The 18,339-nt window shown below is 45.1% G+C and overlaps 1 protein-coding gene across 1 annotated transcript in view; it reads left to right on the top strand.

The window, feature by feature from the left end:
* Positions 1–2,805: 2,805 nt before the first annotated feature.
* The window catches only part of LOC129825974 (drebrin-like protein A), a 65,837-nt gene continuing 50,303 nt past the window's right edge, over positions 2,806–18,339 (top strand). Inside the window, exon 1 of the mRNA XM_055886165.1 lies at positions 2,806–3,154. Coding sequence (XP_055742140.1) covers positions 3,069–3,154 — 86 coding nt within the window. The 5' untranslated portion in view covers positions 2,806–3,068. The remainder of the gene's footprint in view (positions 3,155–18,339) is intronic.

Raw genomic sequence — 18,339 nt, 5'->3', positions numbered from 1 at the left:
ATGCTTCAATTATCCAATGCAGCTGTATTTATTTCTATTTCAAATACATTCTGGGTAACATATAAGTTCCTGACTGTGATTGTTTTCAATTAAAATTGTAAGAAATAAATGAAAATAGCTTTTTTAGCAAAGATCAATTTCTCGAGCAAAAATATTGCTAGGACTGTCTGTGAGGCATCTGCGTGGGGAGGGGAAAACTACAAATTTGCTCTTAATGGCAGAGAGGTTTGGAACTCTCTTTCTTATTGGTCTAAGCCAAAACTCCATCCCACCAAAACAGTTAGAGATTTCGGGTGGTCTTTTCAAACAGCTCTTACACTAAAAGAGCATTATCATCATGTTAATAATTTCACATGATTATTTCAGCCTCATAGTGTGGAAATATAATATATAAAAAACACAGGAAATCATGTTTTCGACGGCACTGGGCCTTCAAAACTGCAACATTTTATCTACTCCCGATGGCAAATTTATAGAATTGCAGGATATTAACATTTAAACTTAAATTCTTCTCTTCACCGTCAAGAGGGGGGACATTATAATGTTTTGCCGCGAAGTGGGGGACCCCCAACCAAATTGCGCTTATGGTTCCCAAAAGCCTGGTGATTGGACAACAAAAAAAGAGGAAGACGGAGAAAGCAAGGTTCCGTATTTTTTATTTTAAGGTAGTTACAGTTATGGTTTGATATGCCAGAGTCTGATGAGCATATATTCACTGGGGCTTAGTCACTCTCTGTCTGTCCACTGAATCTCTGAAGATCTAAGGGGAAACTCTGCATTGACACACCAGAAACAAAAATACCATCTATCAAATGACACATCTGCACTGAATTATCACAAAATGACAATGAAGAAAATGCTGAGAAACTTTCCTAAACGTAAGGTCTATGCATACCCCCTCCCCTGACCGGTACTCAAATAACAGAGAACTGAGTCTGAAAATGTGTTTAAAGTGTGTGTGTGCGTGTGTGCGTGTGTAACGTGTGTTTGGCACTGGGTGTAACCGATGTGAAATGGCTAGCTAGTTAGCGGTGGTGCGCGCTAATAGCCTTTCAGTCAGTGACGTCACTTGCTCTGAGACCTTGAAGTTGTGGTTCCCCTTGCTCTGCAAGGGCCGCGGCTTTTGTGGAGCGATGGGTAACGACGCTTCGTGGGTGACTGTTGTTGATGTGTGCAGAGGGTCCCTGGTTCGCGCCCGGGTCGGGGCGAGGGGACGGACTTAAGTTAAACTGTTACGTGGGCATGTAATGTCCAGACCCCCAGCTGTTCTCGAACACAGAAAAAGGCCCCTGTACCCCTGTACATGATGGCTAACTCAGACACAGTTCCCATGAAATTGATCCCTCTGTTTCTTCAAGGGTCTTGATGGAGATGGCCCTCACTGTAAATGGCTTCTTAGGCAGCTGCCAAGGGCAGCTTGGGGCCTACTCAAAGGGCTGGGGGGACAAAAAGAGAGAGTGACAGCTCCATACCTGCCCCTACCCCCCTCCATCCCCATGCCCCCTCTAAACCTCAGCAGCAGCACCACCTCTCCGTCCCTGGCGCTCCTCACACTGACGTTTTCCCCATCCCTCCGAATGGCAATATAAAGTGGTGTGTTTTCCTGCGGCTTTTCGTGAACCTGACATAAACCATGCCCGGACAGATACACATCATCAGCTGTCGTGTGTAGCCGTTGTTTTCTGGAGGATATTAGCTCACAGAAAGTGAGAGAGGATGTACATGAATGGCTCTCAAATTTAATTCGTTGTGGTTGTGTGCACATCACTTGACGATACTTTGTGGAAGATTTTCGTACATTTTTAGCCAGTAGTTCTGAAAGTAAAGCTCAAGAACCAAAACCGGTCCCCGAAAATTGCCTACTACATCATAGATGTGCAGATATGTGCCGTACATCATTGCTCTCTCTCTCTCTCGCTTTTTCTGCTGTGTCACTGAGCCAGCTATACAACCTCAATGGATAATGCTGGGCAGGCCTGGCCCAGCCTTCTTCTTTCACTGTGTAACTCGTCCAATGTGCATGTGCAACTTGTCACTCAAATGGCAAGGGGCTGAATCTCATTGGCTGGAACTCAAATTGCTAGGGGCTGGCCCGGCAGGTCAAGTTTACAGTACTCAAAATTGCGCTACAAAACTAAAGGTTTCGTGGCTAATTGAGGTAAGACAGTAATTCTGCTCATATAAAATGGAAGTATGAACTACACATTGACACATAGCGGGAGGTAAAAAAAAAAAAGACTTACCCCTAGTCAACAAAGTTCCAGAATGTATCTTTAAGGCAAATTACTGCTAGAACCCTTAGTTACTTCCATTTTTGGACTTATTAAATTAACGATACAGTATATACCGATTGATTCTTGAAGAATAGAACTTAGAAATGCCTCGTGAACTTAGTTCAACTGTTGTACCCCCATCATAAATATAAGCTTGTTTTACTCCAATGTTCGTAAAACAATGTAAACGTAAGCCAACACTGTACAGCTTCAAAACAGGGATGGTCGGTCCTTGCATCCATAGCTCTGTCTATGAATTTGAGAGTGATTACATTTCTCCAAGCCGATCCCTTTGCTTTATACCAAAACAGAGGTGTGGTGTCAGCTTTGTTATTGTTTCAATTAAGGATTCTAGCCTTAATGATAAAAAAATATATATATATTTTCCACAATTCCACCTTATTATTAAAGTGCGGAATGGAGGTGAAGAGACGGGTGTGCGTAGTTGAAGTTTGGACCTGGACCAGCTAGAATGTAACTCAGCTTTTCCCCCACTCCTCAGGAGGAGGTGGGGCTTTGAGTGAAAACGTATTTCCATCTCACTGCAGAAAGTCTGCAACAGCCTCAACCACCCAGTGTGTGTGTTTGCAGCCTGCATAGCTTGCTGGCGGACTGTCACCTTCTTCTCCACTTGAAACTTCCACCACTTTGCATGAGATAAGCCCACTTACTGATCGTTCTCCCGGCCGTGAAAGCGCGTCGGTGTGGCTGTGTTGAGTTTCTAGTACGTTTCTATTGCGATTTGCGACGTGAAGAAATCTTCGGGAGTGGATTGTAGAAAACTTCACTATCACGATGCGAGCGATTAACCTCGATACCTATAGCCTGTCACTGCTCACGGCCAAAGAGGACATTCTCAACCCCCGCTCATCAACCAACTGGTAGGCCTAAATATCCTTATTTGCTCTTAAGTGCCTGAATATAGTTGCAAGCTCAAGTTATTGAGTATACCAAGCATAGCTATTTTTAGGTTTTAGTCGCATTTTTAACTCCCATAAAGGAAGTTTCTAAATACTTACTTGATAGTTCGTTACATAAATATCCGGTTTCATTCAGAGCTACGTAAACGGTCCCAGCATTTCGATCTTGTTTTCTCGTTTACAAGAAGAAAGGGTGTTGTGTAATTCAAACTTGATTTAATTGGTTCCAGGAGTGGAACGATTATAGAGGTAGTCAAAGGATAACATAAAACGGTGCTCTAGGTCTAGATATAGGCTAGGTATAGATGCTCTAGGTAGAGAGGAAGACATAGTGATAGTCAGGGCTATGCAGGTGGCACAGTTACGCCTCGATCACACCGATAGTGTCTTTTGTATCCTGGGACACCAGAAGAACATAAATTTCTAATGGAACGGAACGCTGCGTTTGCCGTGCAACATTGCAGTGCGTTCTGTGTGGTGCACACTTTGGATTTAACGAACGTAGGCTATGCATCACATTGTATGCGTTGACAGCTTGCCTGAAATATTAACGGAAGGTGAATGTTGAACTTTTGTTGCACACATATCCAGATGATGCTGCGTACCATTTTGCGCAAAAATTCACTGTAGGTATGATTGGGGCGTTAGTGCAGGTAGTCTGCAGAGTGTCTTTACCATACAACCAACGGAGGTTAGTGCGCGTGCCAAACTGTTGGCTACCTGTGTGGCGTGCACGTCTTGCATCTATCACCTGACCTGCGCTTTTTCCGGCCTCGCGTGTAGTGACTCGGCTCTTTTCCCCAGGGCTCTTTGACTTTATTCTTTGTGCTCAGCGCACAGCTCGGGTGTCTGCCTACATGGCGATCTTTGAGATGGACTGTAATTCAACACAGAGAGGTACTGCACAGTACACGCACCCACAGACATACAGACACACACGAACAGCATTGACGTATAGAATGACATGCATTGTAATGGAGAATAAATAGCCTATTTATTTCCCCTCCTGAATTCTATTGTTGGGCTAATATTTGCAAATACACTTTAATGGACCAATGTCCCTCTTTGAACCCAAAGCTCCGAGAAGTTCGAGGGCAGCACCCCCTGAAAAATCGGAATAAAATAAATAAATAAAAACAAAAGTAGTGCACTGGGCCTTTACTAGTCCTGTATTAGCGACCGATATAGCCGTCTGTGGTGCAGGCAAACAAAAAATAATCTGCATCCTCCTATGTTTGAACCCTGTGGCAGATAGCTCAGAGACACATATTTAGGACGCCTTCAATTATGCCCAATTAGTGCCCTGTTCCTTTGATGAACTTCTGAATGTGGGTGATCTCTCTGTTATGTTGACGTGATCCCACACAATTATAGATAATAGAGATATGTTGCCATGGTGATGTCATAATGATTTGTGGGCTCCGCTTTGTGGTTTTACCACTCATCTATCACCCATCCGAGGTTGTGGCTGTGTTTTTCAACAAACTGTTATAGGTCGTATGATGTTGAACATCATAGAAGATACGTTGATGGTTCATGAATGCATAATAACTGCTCTGTTGACTAAAAAACCTCGACAGTCTCAACCAGAGTAAGTATGCCTTCTCAAACCGCGAACTAAGAAAGTCTCCCTCCGACAAAAGAGTAGGTTGACAGAGAAATGTACGCGTGCAGGAGTACATTGTGTCATTGCCAAGTACCTCAACTCCATGATGATTTCATCCACAGAGTTGAGCACAGACTAGAGTTTTTGAAATGAGGCTTGGCAGCTCCGTCGTCATGGTGACTTCCGTTTGGCTAGGAGGGGCAGACATACCGTCATTGGCTGCCAAGCTATCCCCACAGGAACTGGGCTATTACCATCACTATGCTGTGTCCACATACCTGTCCGAATGATGACACATGTATTCACAACCCCTGACTTTTTATGTTACAAAGTGGGATTAAAATTGGGGTGGCAGGTAGCCTAGTGGTTAGAGTGTTGGACTAGTAACCGAAAGGTTGCAAGATCGAATCCCCGAGTTGACAAGGTAAAAAATCTGTCGTTAAGGGGTAGAACAAGGCTTGAACCATTGTATTTACAATGGTCTTTGTTCTTCACTGGTTGCCCTTTTCTTGTGACAGTAGGTCACATATCAAATCTAATTGATTTATAAAGGCCTTCTTACATCAGCTGATATCTCACAGTGCTGTACAGAAACCCAGAAAGTGCTGTACAGAAACCCACTGTTCCTAGGCCGTCATTTAAAATAAGATTTTTTTTTTAACTCACTTGCCTAGTTAAATAAAGGTAAATTAAAATACAGGCTTCAGCTTTAGTGGATTGTAGCAGGGCACAAGCCTAATTGTTTGCTCGTGTGGATGAAAGCTCAATTACTACAAATCTTTGTGTCTCGCTGGTTTTCACACTTCTCTCTGTTTCTGTTTCTCCAACCTGGTCTGTCTCTGTGTCTGTGTCCCTGTGTCTGTCTCTCACTCATTCCTGAGCTGAGCATCAGTGTAAATCAATAGGCCATAGTGCTCCCTCAGCATTAGTTCTTGTGATCACCAAAATAGAGCATGCTGGGAGCTGAGCGAGATCAGTGAGGCCTGAGGAAGTCCTGTGTGTGAGTCTTACCAAACACTCAGTAAATATCTCTCTCAATTCAATTCAAGGGCTTTATTGGCATGGGAAACACATTGCCAAAGCAAGTGAAATAGATAATAAACACAAGTGAAATAAACAATAAACATCAACAGTATGTATTCCACTCACAGAAGTTCCAAAAGAATAAAGACATTTCAAATGTCATATTATGTCTATATACAGTGTTGTAGCGATGTGCAAATAGTTAAAGTACAAAAGGGAAAATAAATGTGGGTTGTATTTACAATGGTCTTTGTTCTTCACTGGTTGCCCTTTTCTTGTGACAGTAGGTCACATATCAAATCTAATTGATTTATAAAGCCCTTCTTACATCAGCTGATATCTCAAAGTGCTGTACAGCAACCCAGCCTAAAACCCCAAACAGCAAGCAATGCAGGTGTCGAAGCATATGTTGATGCTCTGTCTCTAATAACAGAAACCGAGAGAGAGAGGAAACCCACACTGAAAGGCTGAATAACACTGGACTGAATTGAGAAGGGGGCGTAGTAATGACATCATAATTCCTGTGTGTGTTGTGTGTAGAGAGACCGAGAAGGGGGAGTTTGAGTCGGGGAAAGGGTTGTTTTGTAGCGTGATCCTCCCACCCCCACCGTGTTGGTCTTTGAGGTCCCACTGTGTATTATCTAATGACCTTGTGTTGTGAATGGGAAACGGCCTCTGTATGGGAAGGCACCTAAGAATAGAGGGGCTGCCTATTCGACAACACAGCTCCGGAGGTCTCTCCTTGTTCCCTCTAATGACCGCAGACTTTAGACTTTTTCTCACATAACCTCCAAACTGGTGTGTGTGTGTGTGTGTGTGTGTGTGTGTGTGTGTGTGTGTGTGTGTGTGTGTGTGTGTGTGTGTGTGTGTGTGTGAAGCAGTAGACAAAAGTACATGAACATACACCATACTACTGTAACTTTGTAAACCAGACACTTATTGGAAGTCCAACGAGACATATATGGCCATGTACAAGGCCGCGAATGGGAATTGTTGTAAGCTGTCTCACGCACACTACTCGCAAACTTCTGCATTCTGATTGTAACCCTCATAAAAGTACAGCCACAGCTTATTTTAGCAGCAGTACACTAAGGGCTGAAAAATTCCCCTTTCTCACTTTTCATGACTCCATAAAATACCTCAGGCAGTAGCCATGCTCGTAATGCTGATCAAAGGCAGACACACTTTAATTTACTTTCCATCCAAAAAGACTGGGCACTGTGTAGACTTGAGGAATGTTTATGCCAGAATTTCACGATCGAAATGTAATTTCTCTGCCGGTGTTTTTGGGTGTACTCTTGTTAGGCAGTGTAACGACTGTTGGAAGGAGAGGACCAAGGTGCAGCGTGGTAAGTATTCATAATATTTTATATATATTTTAATAATCAATAAGAACACTTGAACAAAAACAACAAAGCGACAAACGAACAGTTCTGCAAGGTGCAATACACTAAACAGAAAACAACTAAGTATGGTTCTCAATCAGAGACAACGATAGACAGCTACCTCTGATTGAGAACCACACCAGGCCAAACACCTAGAAATACAAAACATAGAACAAAACAGAAGGCCCACAGCCAAAATAGAGACATAAAAAAGAACTAAGGTCAGGGCGTGACAGTACCCCCCCCCCCCCCCCCCCCCCCCCCCAAAATCTGAACCTATAGGGGAGCGTCTGGGTGGGCATTTCACCGCGGTGGCGGCTCTGGTGCGGGACGTAGACCCCGCTCCACCTCTGGCTTGGCCCACTTAGGTGGCGCCTCTAGAGCGTGGACCCTCGCCACCGACCCCGGACTGGGGACCCTAGCAGCGGGCCCCAGACAGGAGGGCGACTCTGGCGGCTCCGGACAGGAGGGCGACTCCGGACAGGAGGGCGGCTCTGGCGGCTCCGGACAGGAGGGTGACACCGGACAGGAGGGTGACTCCGGACAGGAGGGCGACTCCGGACAGGAGGGCGTCGCTGGAGGCTTCTTGCCATGGATCACCACTGGAGGCTTCGTGCCATGGATCACCGCTGGAGGCTTCTTGCCATGGATCACCGCTGGAGGCTTCTTGCCATGGATGATCGCTGGAGGCTTCGTGCCATGGATCATCGCTGGAGGCTTCGTGCCATGGATCATCGCTGGAGGCTTCGTGCCATGGATCATCGCTGGAGGCTTCGTGCCATGGATCATCGCTGGAGGCTTCGTGCCATGGATCATCGCTGGAGGCTTCGTGCCATGGATCATCACTGGAGTGGAGAGACACACAGGAGCCCTGGCTCAGGCAGCAGACACAGGACTCACCAGGCTGGGGAGACATGCGGGAGGGTTAGGGCTTAGCACAGGCACAGGTCTCACCAGGCTGAGGAGACATGCAGGAGGCCTTGTCCTTGGCACCGGATGCACTGGGCCGTGGAGGCGCACTGGCGGTCTCGAGCGCAGAGCTAGCACAACTCGTCCTGGCTGGATACCCCCTGTAGCCCGGCAAGTGCGGGGAGTTGGAACAGGCCGCACTGGGCTGTGCTGGCGAACCGGGGACACCGTGCGTAGAGCTGGTGCCGTATAACCCGGGCCAAGGAGACACACTGGAGGCCAGATGCGCTGAGCCGGCATCATCCCTCCTGGCTCGATGCCCACTCTAGCCCGGCCGATGCGAGGTGCTGCGATGTAGCGCACCGGGCTATGCGTGCACACTGGGGAAACCGTGCTGTTTACCGCATAACACGGTGCCTGCCCGGTCACTCTCTCGCCACGGTAAGCATGGGGAGTTGGCTCAGGGCTCCTACCTGACTTCGCCAATCTCCCCGTGTGCCTCCCCCCAAAACATTTTTGGGGCTGCCTCTCGTGCACTTTACCTCGAGCCAACTCCTCGTAGTGTCGCCGCTCCGCTCTAGCTGCCTCCAGCTCCTCTTTCGGACGGCGATACTCTCCCGGCTGTGCCCAGGGTCCCTTGCCGTCCAAGATTTCCTCCCATGTCCAGGAGTACATTTTTCCACGCTGCTTGGTCCGTTGGTGGTGGGTAGTTCTGTAACGACTGTTGGAAGTAGAGGACCAAGGTGCAGCGTGGTAAGTATTCATAATATTTTTAATCAATAAGAACACTTGAACAAAAACAACAAAACGACAAACGAACAGTTCTGCAAGGTGCAATACACTAAACAGGAAACAACTACCCACCAAGCACAGGTGGGAATGAGGCTACCTAAGTATGGTTCTCAATCAGAGACAACGATAGACAGCGGCCTCTGATTGAGAACCACACCAGGCCAAACACCTAGAAATACAAAACATAGAACAAAACAGAATGCCCACCCCAACTCACGCCCTGACCAAACCAAAATAGAGACATAAAAAAGGAACTAAGGTCAGGGCGTGACAGACTGCGTATATGGGCAGCAGTGTTGTTGGCCAACCAAATAGACAGAGTATTGTTGTACCAATCCAGTAGAACTAGGGTTGCAAAGCTACCAGTAATTTACAAAAGGTAATTAACAGAAGATCTATGCCAATCTATCGTAACTTTGGTGATTTATACTAGAATAACTTTTTTTTAAATGTATTCAAAACATTGACAACAAATACAATGCCTTCAGGACAGTATTACTTTAGTGCCTTATTACAAACGGGATGCATGTTTTGGAATATTTTATTCTGTACAGGCTTCCTTTTTTCACCCTGTCATTTAGGTTAGTATTGTGGAGTATTTCCAATGCTGTTAAGTCCTGACCCCATTTAGTCGATAGGCTGTTGGTCGGCCGAGATTTCTTTAGTCGAGCAGTAGCAAAAAATATATTGAATTTCATGGTATACAAGATATTTCTCTGATTCGCGCCTGTCTGAGTGGACTGATCCATTGTGGAGGCCGTGGGGAGGGCACAGTCCATCACTAAGACGTGCTACTAAAATGTTATATGGTTATATTACATAAGAACAATGGTGCAACACTAATAAAAATAATATTATTTTTTATTCATTTTGCTTTCTCTCTCATTGGATAGCGGTTGCTGACCGTGGTTCTGAAATATCCGTGCACTGTTGAATTGCCGTCTTTTCTTAGACCATGTTGCTATGTGCATTATAGCAAAGTTAACCAGCATATTGGTGTTGAGAAGAATGCGGCGGAAGCAGCAGCCGAGTTAGGAGACGAGAAAACAGCACTTGTCTTCATTTTCTAAGAAAGGTGAGGAGAGCGGAAACGGCAACTTAATTAGGTCTATAATCAATAACCTAATTGTTAAATGTGCCTGGCTTTATACTGTAAATCCTCCATATACTGTATATCTAGAGAAATAAGACAGATCCTGCTTCTGTTTGAGTGATTGATCAATAGCCTACTGATTCTGTGTGCACCAAGCCTCACGCAACCACAACATGTGGGATAAACAATTTCACAAATTCAGCTGTTTTTAATCTTTGCAATGATGTAATAAAAGGCTTTACACTTTTTATTTTATTAGAACAGCCTCTCTGGTATTACTTTAAGTTATTTAGTGTTGTTTACGCTCTTCCAAATTGTCAGAAAAAATAAAATAACCCTCCTTTTTCTTGATCTCCTTGTTATTGTTATTATTACTATTATTATTATTATTATGATCATCATTATAATAAGTCATATCGTTATCATTAGTAGGCTTAGTATAGCAGCCTTGTAGAACTACTATCGTGCTCTAGGCCAAAGACACACTGTTTAGTCTTAAAACCGTCACTCACTTAGGCCTATATTTCAAAACGTATATAGGCTACTGTATCAATCAATCATTCATTCGTTCATGTCATCACACAGCATATGAGTCATTTATGATTTGAAATGCAATCGAGCATTTTCGTTTGAAAATAAAACAAAGCGACCCTTGAATAATCAGCGTAAACAATCAAATAAACTGTTCCGTGTCGGAAATTGCGTTCACGAAAACAAAAATGAAGTAAACACTGCAACAGACTCTCTTGTTCCAGATGGTCAGAAAAAATGATATTGTAATCTAACAGCACCTGTTTTGGCACACATAATATGCACGCTGTAAGAACCGACACTGGAGATGAGAAGCTGGTACGAAGAGTTGAACATTTTAATTTAGTTCAGACATGAACAAGACAGGAACAGCATCAGAACTGGGTATACAAGACATACAAATATGAATGCAGAAGCAGGGAACAAAGCTGGGGATCAGACAGATATAGGGGAGGCAATAACACGGCGATTGAGTGCAATGAATCGCTGATGCGCGTAACGAGGGAAGCAGGTGTGCGTAATGATGGTGGCAGGAGTGAGTAATGCAGGGCTTGGCGCAGCTTGGCGCCCTCGAGCGCCAGGGAGGGAGAGCGGGAGCAGGCGTGACGCGCGCGCCTTACCTTCTGTTTCTTGATCACCAGGATTTTCCACAACCAGTCAAATTGATTCCACACATCCGACTTCTCCTTTACCTCCTGAGCAACAAGTAAACATTCCCCCATTTCAAGTTTAGCTGTCATGTCCTCTGCATCCATTTTGCTGTCACATGTTCAGAGTTTGTTTGTGATTGTAATATGCTATAGGTCAGGCCCTATTGGTCACGTGTATGCGATGCATACATGTGTAGTTTGGAGAGAGCAAGGGAATAGGGAATGTTTTTCCTAAACAAATGAGGGATTTCGGTAACAGAACTTTTCAGTACGAAATGGCTGTAATTACATGTTGCAGCTTCAGCAACATGGACTGTGTGATTAACACTGTTGAAGTTCTGCAGTGGTTGCTGCAAAATGGAAGAGAGACAACAGCTGCTAGTCACAGTCACTCGCTGTCATTTTTTTAACACAGCGCAGCAATCCAATCAATTGCGATCAGACTCCCTCTAGTAATACCGTGCCTTCGGGAAATATTCAGACCCCTTGACTTTTTCCAGATGTTGTTACGTTACAGCCTTATTCTAAAATGGATTAGGTAAAACAATTTCCTCAGCAATCTACACACAATACCCCATAATGACAAAGCGAAAACAGGTTTTAGAAATATTTTGCAAAAAACAAATACCGTATTTACGTAAGTATTCAGACACTTTGCTATGAGACTCAAAATGAGAGAGACGCTAACGGAGTCGGTGCAGCCAGCTGGTTTCTTCACGCATCGCGCCGACAGAAACAAGCATCTTTCTGGTAAGAAGAGGGGCGGGGGGGGGTATGCCTTATGATTAACGAGACGTGGTGTGATCATAACAACATACAGGAACTCAAGTCATTCTGTTCACCTGATCTAGAATTCCTCACAACCAAATGTCGACCGCATTATCTACCAAGGGAATTCTCTTCGATTATAATCACAGCCATATATATTCCCCCCCAAGCAGACACATCGATGGCCCTGAACGAACTTTATCTGACTCTATGTCAACTGGAAACCACACATCCTGAGGCTGCATTCATTGTAGCCGGGGATTTTAACAAGGCTAATCTGAAAACAAAACTCCCTAAATTCTATCAGCATATCGATTGTGCTACCAGGGCTGGTAAAACCCTAGATCATTGTTATTCTAACTTCCGCGACGCATATAAGGACCTCCCCCGCCCTCCTTTCGGAAAAGCTGACCACGACTCCATTTTGTTGCTTCCAGCCTACAAACAGAAACTAAAACAAGAAGCTCCCGCGCTCAGGTCTGTTCAACGCTGGTCCGACCAATCTGATTCCACGCTTCAAGACTGCTTCGATCACGTGGATTGGGATATGTTCCGCATTGCGTCCAACAACAACATTGACGAATACGCTGATCCGGTGAGCGAGTTCATTAGAAAATGCATCGGCGACATTATACCCACAGCAACGATTAAAAACATTCCCAAACCAGAAACCGTGGATTGATGGCAGCATTCGCGCGAAACTGAAAGCGCGAACCACTGCTTTTAACCAGGGCAAGGTGACCGGAAACATGACCGAATACAAACAATGTAGCTATTCCCTCCGCAAGGCAATCAAACAAGCTAAGTGCCAGTATAGAGACAAAGTAGAGTCGCAATTCAACAGCTCAGACACAAGAGGTATGTGGCAGGGTCTTCAGTCAATCACGGATTACAAAAAGAAAACCAGCCCCGTCGCGGACCAGGATGTCTTGCTCCCAGACGGACTAAATCACTTTTTGCTCGCTTTGAGGACAATACAGTGCCACTGACATGGCCCGCTACCATAACCTGCGGGCTCTCCTTCACTGCAGCCGAGGTGAGTAAAACATTTAAACGTGTTAAAACTTCTTATGGCTGCAGCCCGACACCGGTACACTTATGACAACATCCAGCTCAAGTGCAGGGCGCGAAATTCAAAAGATATTTTTTTTTATTATTTAACTTTCACACATTAACAAGTCCAAGACACCAGATGAAAGGTGCACATCTTGTGAATCAAGCCAACATGTCCGATTTTTAAAATGTTTTACAGGGAAGACACAATATGTAAATCTATTAGCTAATCACGTTAGCAAAAGACACCAATATTCTTACTCCATCAGTTTGTGACTCCATCAGTAGCTATCACAAATTCGGCCAAATAAAGATAAAAATAGCCACTAACCAAGAAACAACCTCATCAGATGACAGTCTGATAACATATTTATTGTATAGCATATGTTTTTTTCGAAAGATTTGCATATTTTAGGTATAATTCATAGTTTACATTTCAGCTACAATCAGAAATTGCACCGAAAGCAGCCATAATATTTACAGACACCAACGTCAAATACCTAATTACTCATCATAAAACATTTCTGAAAAATACATTGTACAGCAATTGAAAGACAGGCATCTTGTGATTCTAGACAATATTTCCGATTTATTAAATGTTTTACAGCGCAAACAAAATGTAGCGTGATATTAGCATAGCCACAATAGCCAGAAACACTTGGGCGCCCACGACCAGTCAACATGCACGACAGATATTAGAAATAGCATCATAAAATGTTTCTTACTTTTGGTGGTATTCCGTCAGAATGTTGGATAAGGTGTCCTTTGTCCAGAATAGTCATTGTTTTGATCTGGAACGGCAAATATCCCTCTTCATATAGCATGGGCACTTGCCAAGTGACACGGATTACTCCAACGTCAACAAAGTTAGAAAACGGAACACGGCAAAACTCCCGAAAAAGTTTCAATAATCTGATTAAACTATATTGAAAAAACATATGTTACGATGATATGGTGACATGTATCAAATCAAATCTAAGACGGAGATGTTCGTCTTTCATAACGACAGCTAAACAGAAGCCATATCCGTGTCCTCTTTCGCGCGCTCCAGAAACAGGAAATGGACGGTCACGTCAAACAAAGACCCTTTATTCCACCTCTGATCAAGATAGACACGAAATTTCTTCTCTCACCGCATCTTGACAACCAGGGGAAGGCGTAGGAAGTGTTTGTAGACTCCTACGTAACACGCCCATGTATAGGCATGAGGTTAAACAGAGCATAGATTTCTGACATTTCACTTCCTGGTCAGGAAAAGTGCTGCAGAAGGATTTCTGTTTCACTCAGAGAAATAATTCAAACGTTTTTAGAAACTAGAGTGTTTTCTATCCAATTGTAATAATAATATGCATATTGTACGAGCAAGAATTGAGTACGAGGCCGTTTGAAATGGGCACATATTATCTGGCTACTCAATACGCCCCCTGCAGCCATAAGAAGTTAACCCTCGCAAGGCTGCAGGCCCAGACGGCATTCCCAGCCGCGTCCTCTGAGCATGCGCGGACCAGCTGGCTGGTGTGTTTACGGACATGTTCAATCCATCCTTATCCCAGTCTGCTGTTCCCACATGCTTCAAGAGGGCCACCATTGTTCCTGTTCCCAAGAAAGCTAAGGTAAGTGAGCTAAACGACTACCGCCCCGTAGCACTCACTTCCGTCATCATGAAGTGCTTTGAGAGACTAGTCAAGGACCATATCACCTCCACCCTACCTGACACCCTAGACCCACTCCAATTTGCTTACCGACCCAATAGGTCCACAGACGACGCAATCGCAACCACACTGCACACTGCCCTAACCCATCTGGACAAGAGGAATACCTATGTGAGAATGCTGTTCATCGACTACAGCTCAGCATTTAACACCATAGTACCCTCCAAACTCGTCATCAAGCTTGAGACACTGGGTCTCGACCCCGCCCTGTGCAACTGGGTACTGGACTTCCTGACGGGCCGCCCCCAGGTGGTGAGGGTACTGCATCTTGCCATCTTTATGTAATACATGTATCACTAGCCACTTTAAACTATGCCACTTTATGTTTATATACCCTACATTACTCATCTCATATGTATATACTGTACTCTATACCATCTACTGCATCTTGCCTATGCCGTTCTGTACCATCACTCATTCATATATCTTTATGTACATGTTCTTTATCCCTTTACACTTATGTGTGTATAAGGTAGTAGTTGTGGAATTGTTAGGTTAGATTACTTGTTGGTTATTACTGCATTGTCGGAACTAGAAGCACAAGCATTTCGCTACACTCGCATTAACATCTGCTAACCATGTGTATGTGACAAATACAATTTGATTTGATGTGATTTGAAATGGAGCTCAGGTGCATCCTGTTTCCACTGAACATCCTTGAGGTGTTTCTACAACTTGATTGGAGTCCATCTGTGGTAAATTCAATTGATTGGACATGATTTAGAAAGGCACACACCTGTCTATATAAGGTCCCACAGTTGACAGTGCATGTCAAAGCAAAAACCATGCCATGAGGTCGAAGGAATTGTCCGTAGAGCTCCGAGACAGGATCGTGTTGAGGCACAGATCTGATGAATGGTACCAAAACATTTCTGCAGCATTGAAGGTCCCAGTGGCCTCAATTATTCTTAAATGGAAGAAGTTTGGAACCACCAAGACTTTTCCTGGAGCTGGCCGCCTGGCAAAACTGAGCAATCGGGGGAGAAGGGCCTTGGTCAGGGAGGTGACCCGCTATGAGTTTGCCAAAAGGCACCTAAAGGACTCTCTGACCATGAGAAACAAGATTCTCTGGTCTGATGAAACCAAGATTGAACTCTTTGGCCTGAATGCCAAGTGTCACGTCTGGAGGAAACCTGGCACCGTCCCTACGGTGAAGCATGGTGGTGGCAGCATCATCAATCAATCACATGTATTTATAAATCCCCCAGATGTCATAAAGTGCTAAACAGAAACCCAGCCTAAAACCCCTAAACAGCCAGCAATGCAGATGTAGAAGCACAGTGGCTAGGATAAACTCCCTAAAAAGAAGGGAACCTAGGAAAAAAACTAGAGAGTACCTAGGCTCTGAGGGGTGGCCAGTCCTCTTCTTGCTGTGCCGGGTGGAGATTATAAGAGTCATTTAAGGCCAGATTGGTCATTGAGATGTTCATAGATTACAAACATTCATAGATTACCAGCAGGGTCAAATAATAATCACAGTGGTTGTAGAGCGTGCAACAGGTCAGTACCTCTGGAGTTAATGTCAGTTGGCTTTTTATAGCCGAGCATTCAGAGGTTGAGACAGCAGGTGCGGTAGAGAGAGAGAAAGTCGAAAAGAGCAGGTCCGGGACAAGGTAGCATGTCCGGTGAAAAGGTCTGGGTTCCATAGCCGCCTGCAGAACAGTTGAAACTGGAGCAGCAGCACGATCAGGTGGACTGGGGAAAGCCAGGAGTCATCAGGCCAGGTATTCCTGAGGCATGATCCTAGGGCTCAGGTCCCCGGGGAGGGAAGGGAGAGAGATATAATTAGAGGGAGCATGCTTAAATTTACACAGGACACCAGATAAGACAGGAGAATTACACCGGATATAACAGAATGACATAGTCTCCAGTATCTATGCTGCAATAGTCTGAGTCAGGGGTGGGTCAGGGGACACTGTTGCCCCATCCGACGATACCCCCGGACAGGGCCAACCAGGCAGGATATAACCCCACCCACTTTGCCAAAGCACAGTCCCCACACCACTAGAGGGATATCAACAGACCACCAACATACTACCCTGAGACAAGGCTGAGTATAGCCCACGAAGATCTCCTCCACCGCACGATCCCAAACATGCACAAAGCCAGACAGGAAGATCACGTCTGTGAATCAATCCACTCAAGTGACGCACCCCTCCTAAGGACGGCATGGAACAGCACTAGTCAGCCAGTGACTCAGCCACAGTAATAGGGTCAGAGGCAGAGAATCCCAGTGGAGAGAGGGGAACCGGCCAGGAAAAGACCGCAAGGGCAGTTTGTCGCTCCAGTGCCTTGCTGTTCACGTTCGCACCTCTGGGCCAGACTACACTCAATCATAGGACCTACTGAAGAGATGAGTCTTCAGTAAAGACAGAGGTAGACACCGAGTCTGCGTCTCTCTCATCGATAGGCAGACCATTCCATAAAAATGTAGCTCTATAGGAGAAAGCCCTACCTGAAATTCAAAGGACGATAAGGAGGCCTGCGTCTTGTGACTATAGCGTACGTTTAGGAATATACGGCAGGACCAAATGGGAGAGATAGGTAGGAGCAAGCCCATGTCATGCTTTGTAGGTTAGCAGTAAAACCTTGAAATCAGCCCTAGCCTTAACAGGAAGCCAATGTAGAGAGAAGTAATATGATCAAATGTTTTGGTTCTAGTCAGGATTCTAGCAACTGTGTTTAACACTAGCTGAAGTTTATTTTGTGCTTTATCGGGGTAGTCAGAGAGTAGAGCATTGCAGTAGTCTAATCTAGAAATGTCTAAAGCAAGGATTAGCTTTTCTGCATATTTTTTGACAAATAGTTACGAATATGGAAATAAGCTGTCCTTGAAATATTCTTGATATCAAAAGAGAGATCAGGGTCTAGAGTAGCGCCGAGGTCCTTCACAGTTTTATATGAGACGACTGTACAACCATCAAGATGAATAGTCAGGCCTCCCGGGTGGCGCAGTGGTCTAGGGCACTGCATCGCAGTGCTAACTGCGCCACCAGAGTCGCTGGGTTCGCGCCCAGGCTCTGTCGCGACCGGGGGGTCCGTGGGGCGACGCACAATTGGCATAGCGTCGTCCGGGGTAGGGAGGGTTTGGCCGGTAGGAATATCCTTGTCTCATCGCGCTCCAGTGACTCCTGTGGCGGGCCGGGCGCAGTGCGCGCCAGCCAAGGGGGCCAGGTACACGGTGTTTCCTCCGACACATTGGTGCGGCTGGCTTCCGGGTTGGAGGCGCGCTGTGTTAAGGAGCAGTACGGCTGGTTGGGTTGTGCTTTGGAGGACGCATGGCTTTCGACCTTCGTCTCTCCCGAGCCCGTACGGGAGTTGTAGCGATGAGACAAGGTAGTAATTACTAGCGATTGGATACCACGAAAATTGGGGAGAAAATGGGATAAAAAAAATAAAAAAAAGATTAATAGTCAGATCTAACAGCAGATCTCGTTGTTTCTTGGGACCTAGAACTATCATCTCTGTTTTGTCCGAGTTTAAAAGTAAAACCTTTGCCGGCCATTCCATTTCCTTTTGTCTGAAACACAGGCTTCCAGGTTAGGCAATTTTGAGGCTTCACCATGTTTCATCGACATGTACAGCTGTGTGTCGTCCGCATAGAAGTAAAAGTTGCATTGTGTT

This window comes from Salvelinus fontinalis, chromosome 28, assembly GCF_029448725.1.
Source record: "Salvelinus fontinalis isolate EN_2023a chromosome 28, ASM2944872v1, whole genome shotgun sequence".
Classification (NCBI taxonomy): Eukaryota; Metazoa; Chordata; class Actinopteri; order Salmoniformes; family Salmonidae; genus Salvelinus; species Salvelinus fontinalis.
This window is presented reverse-complemented; position numbering and strand designations above follow the sequence as displayed.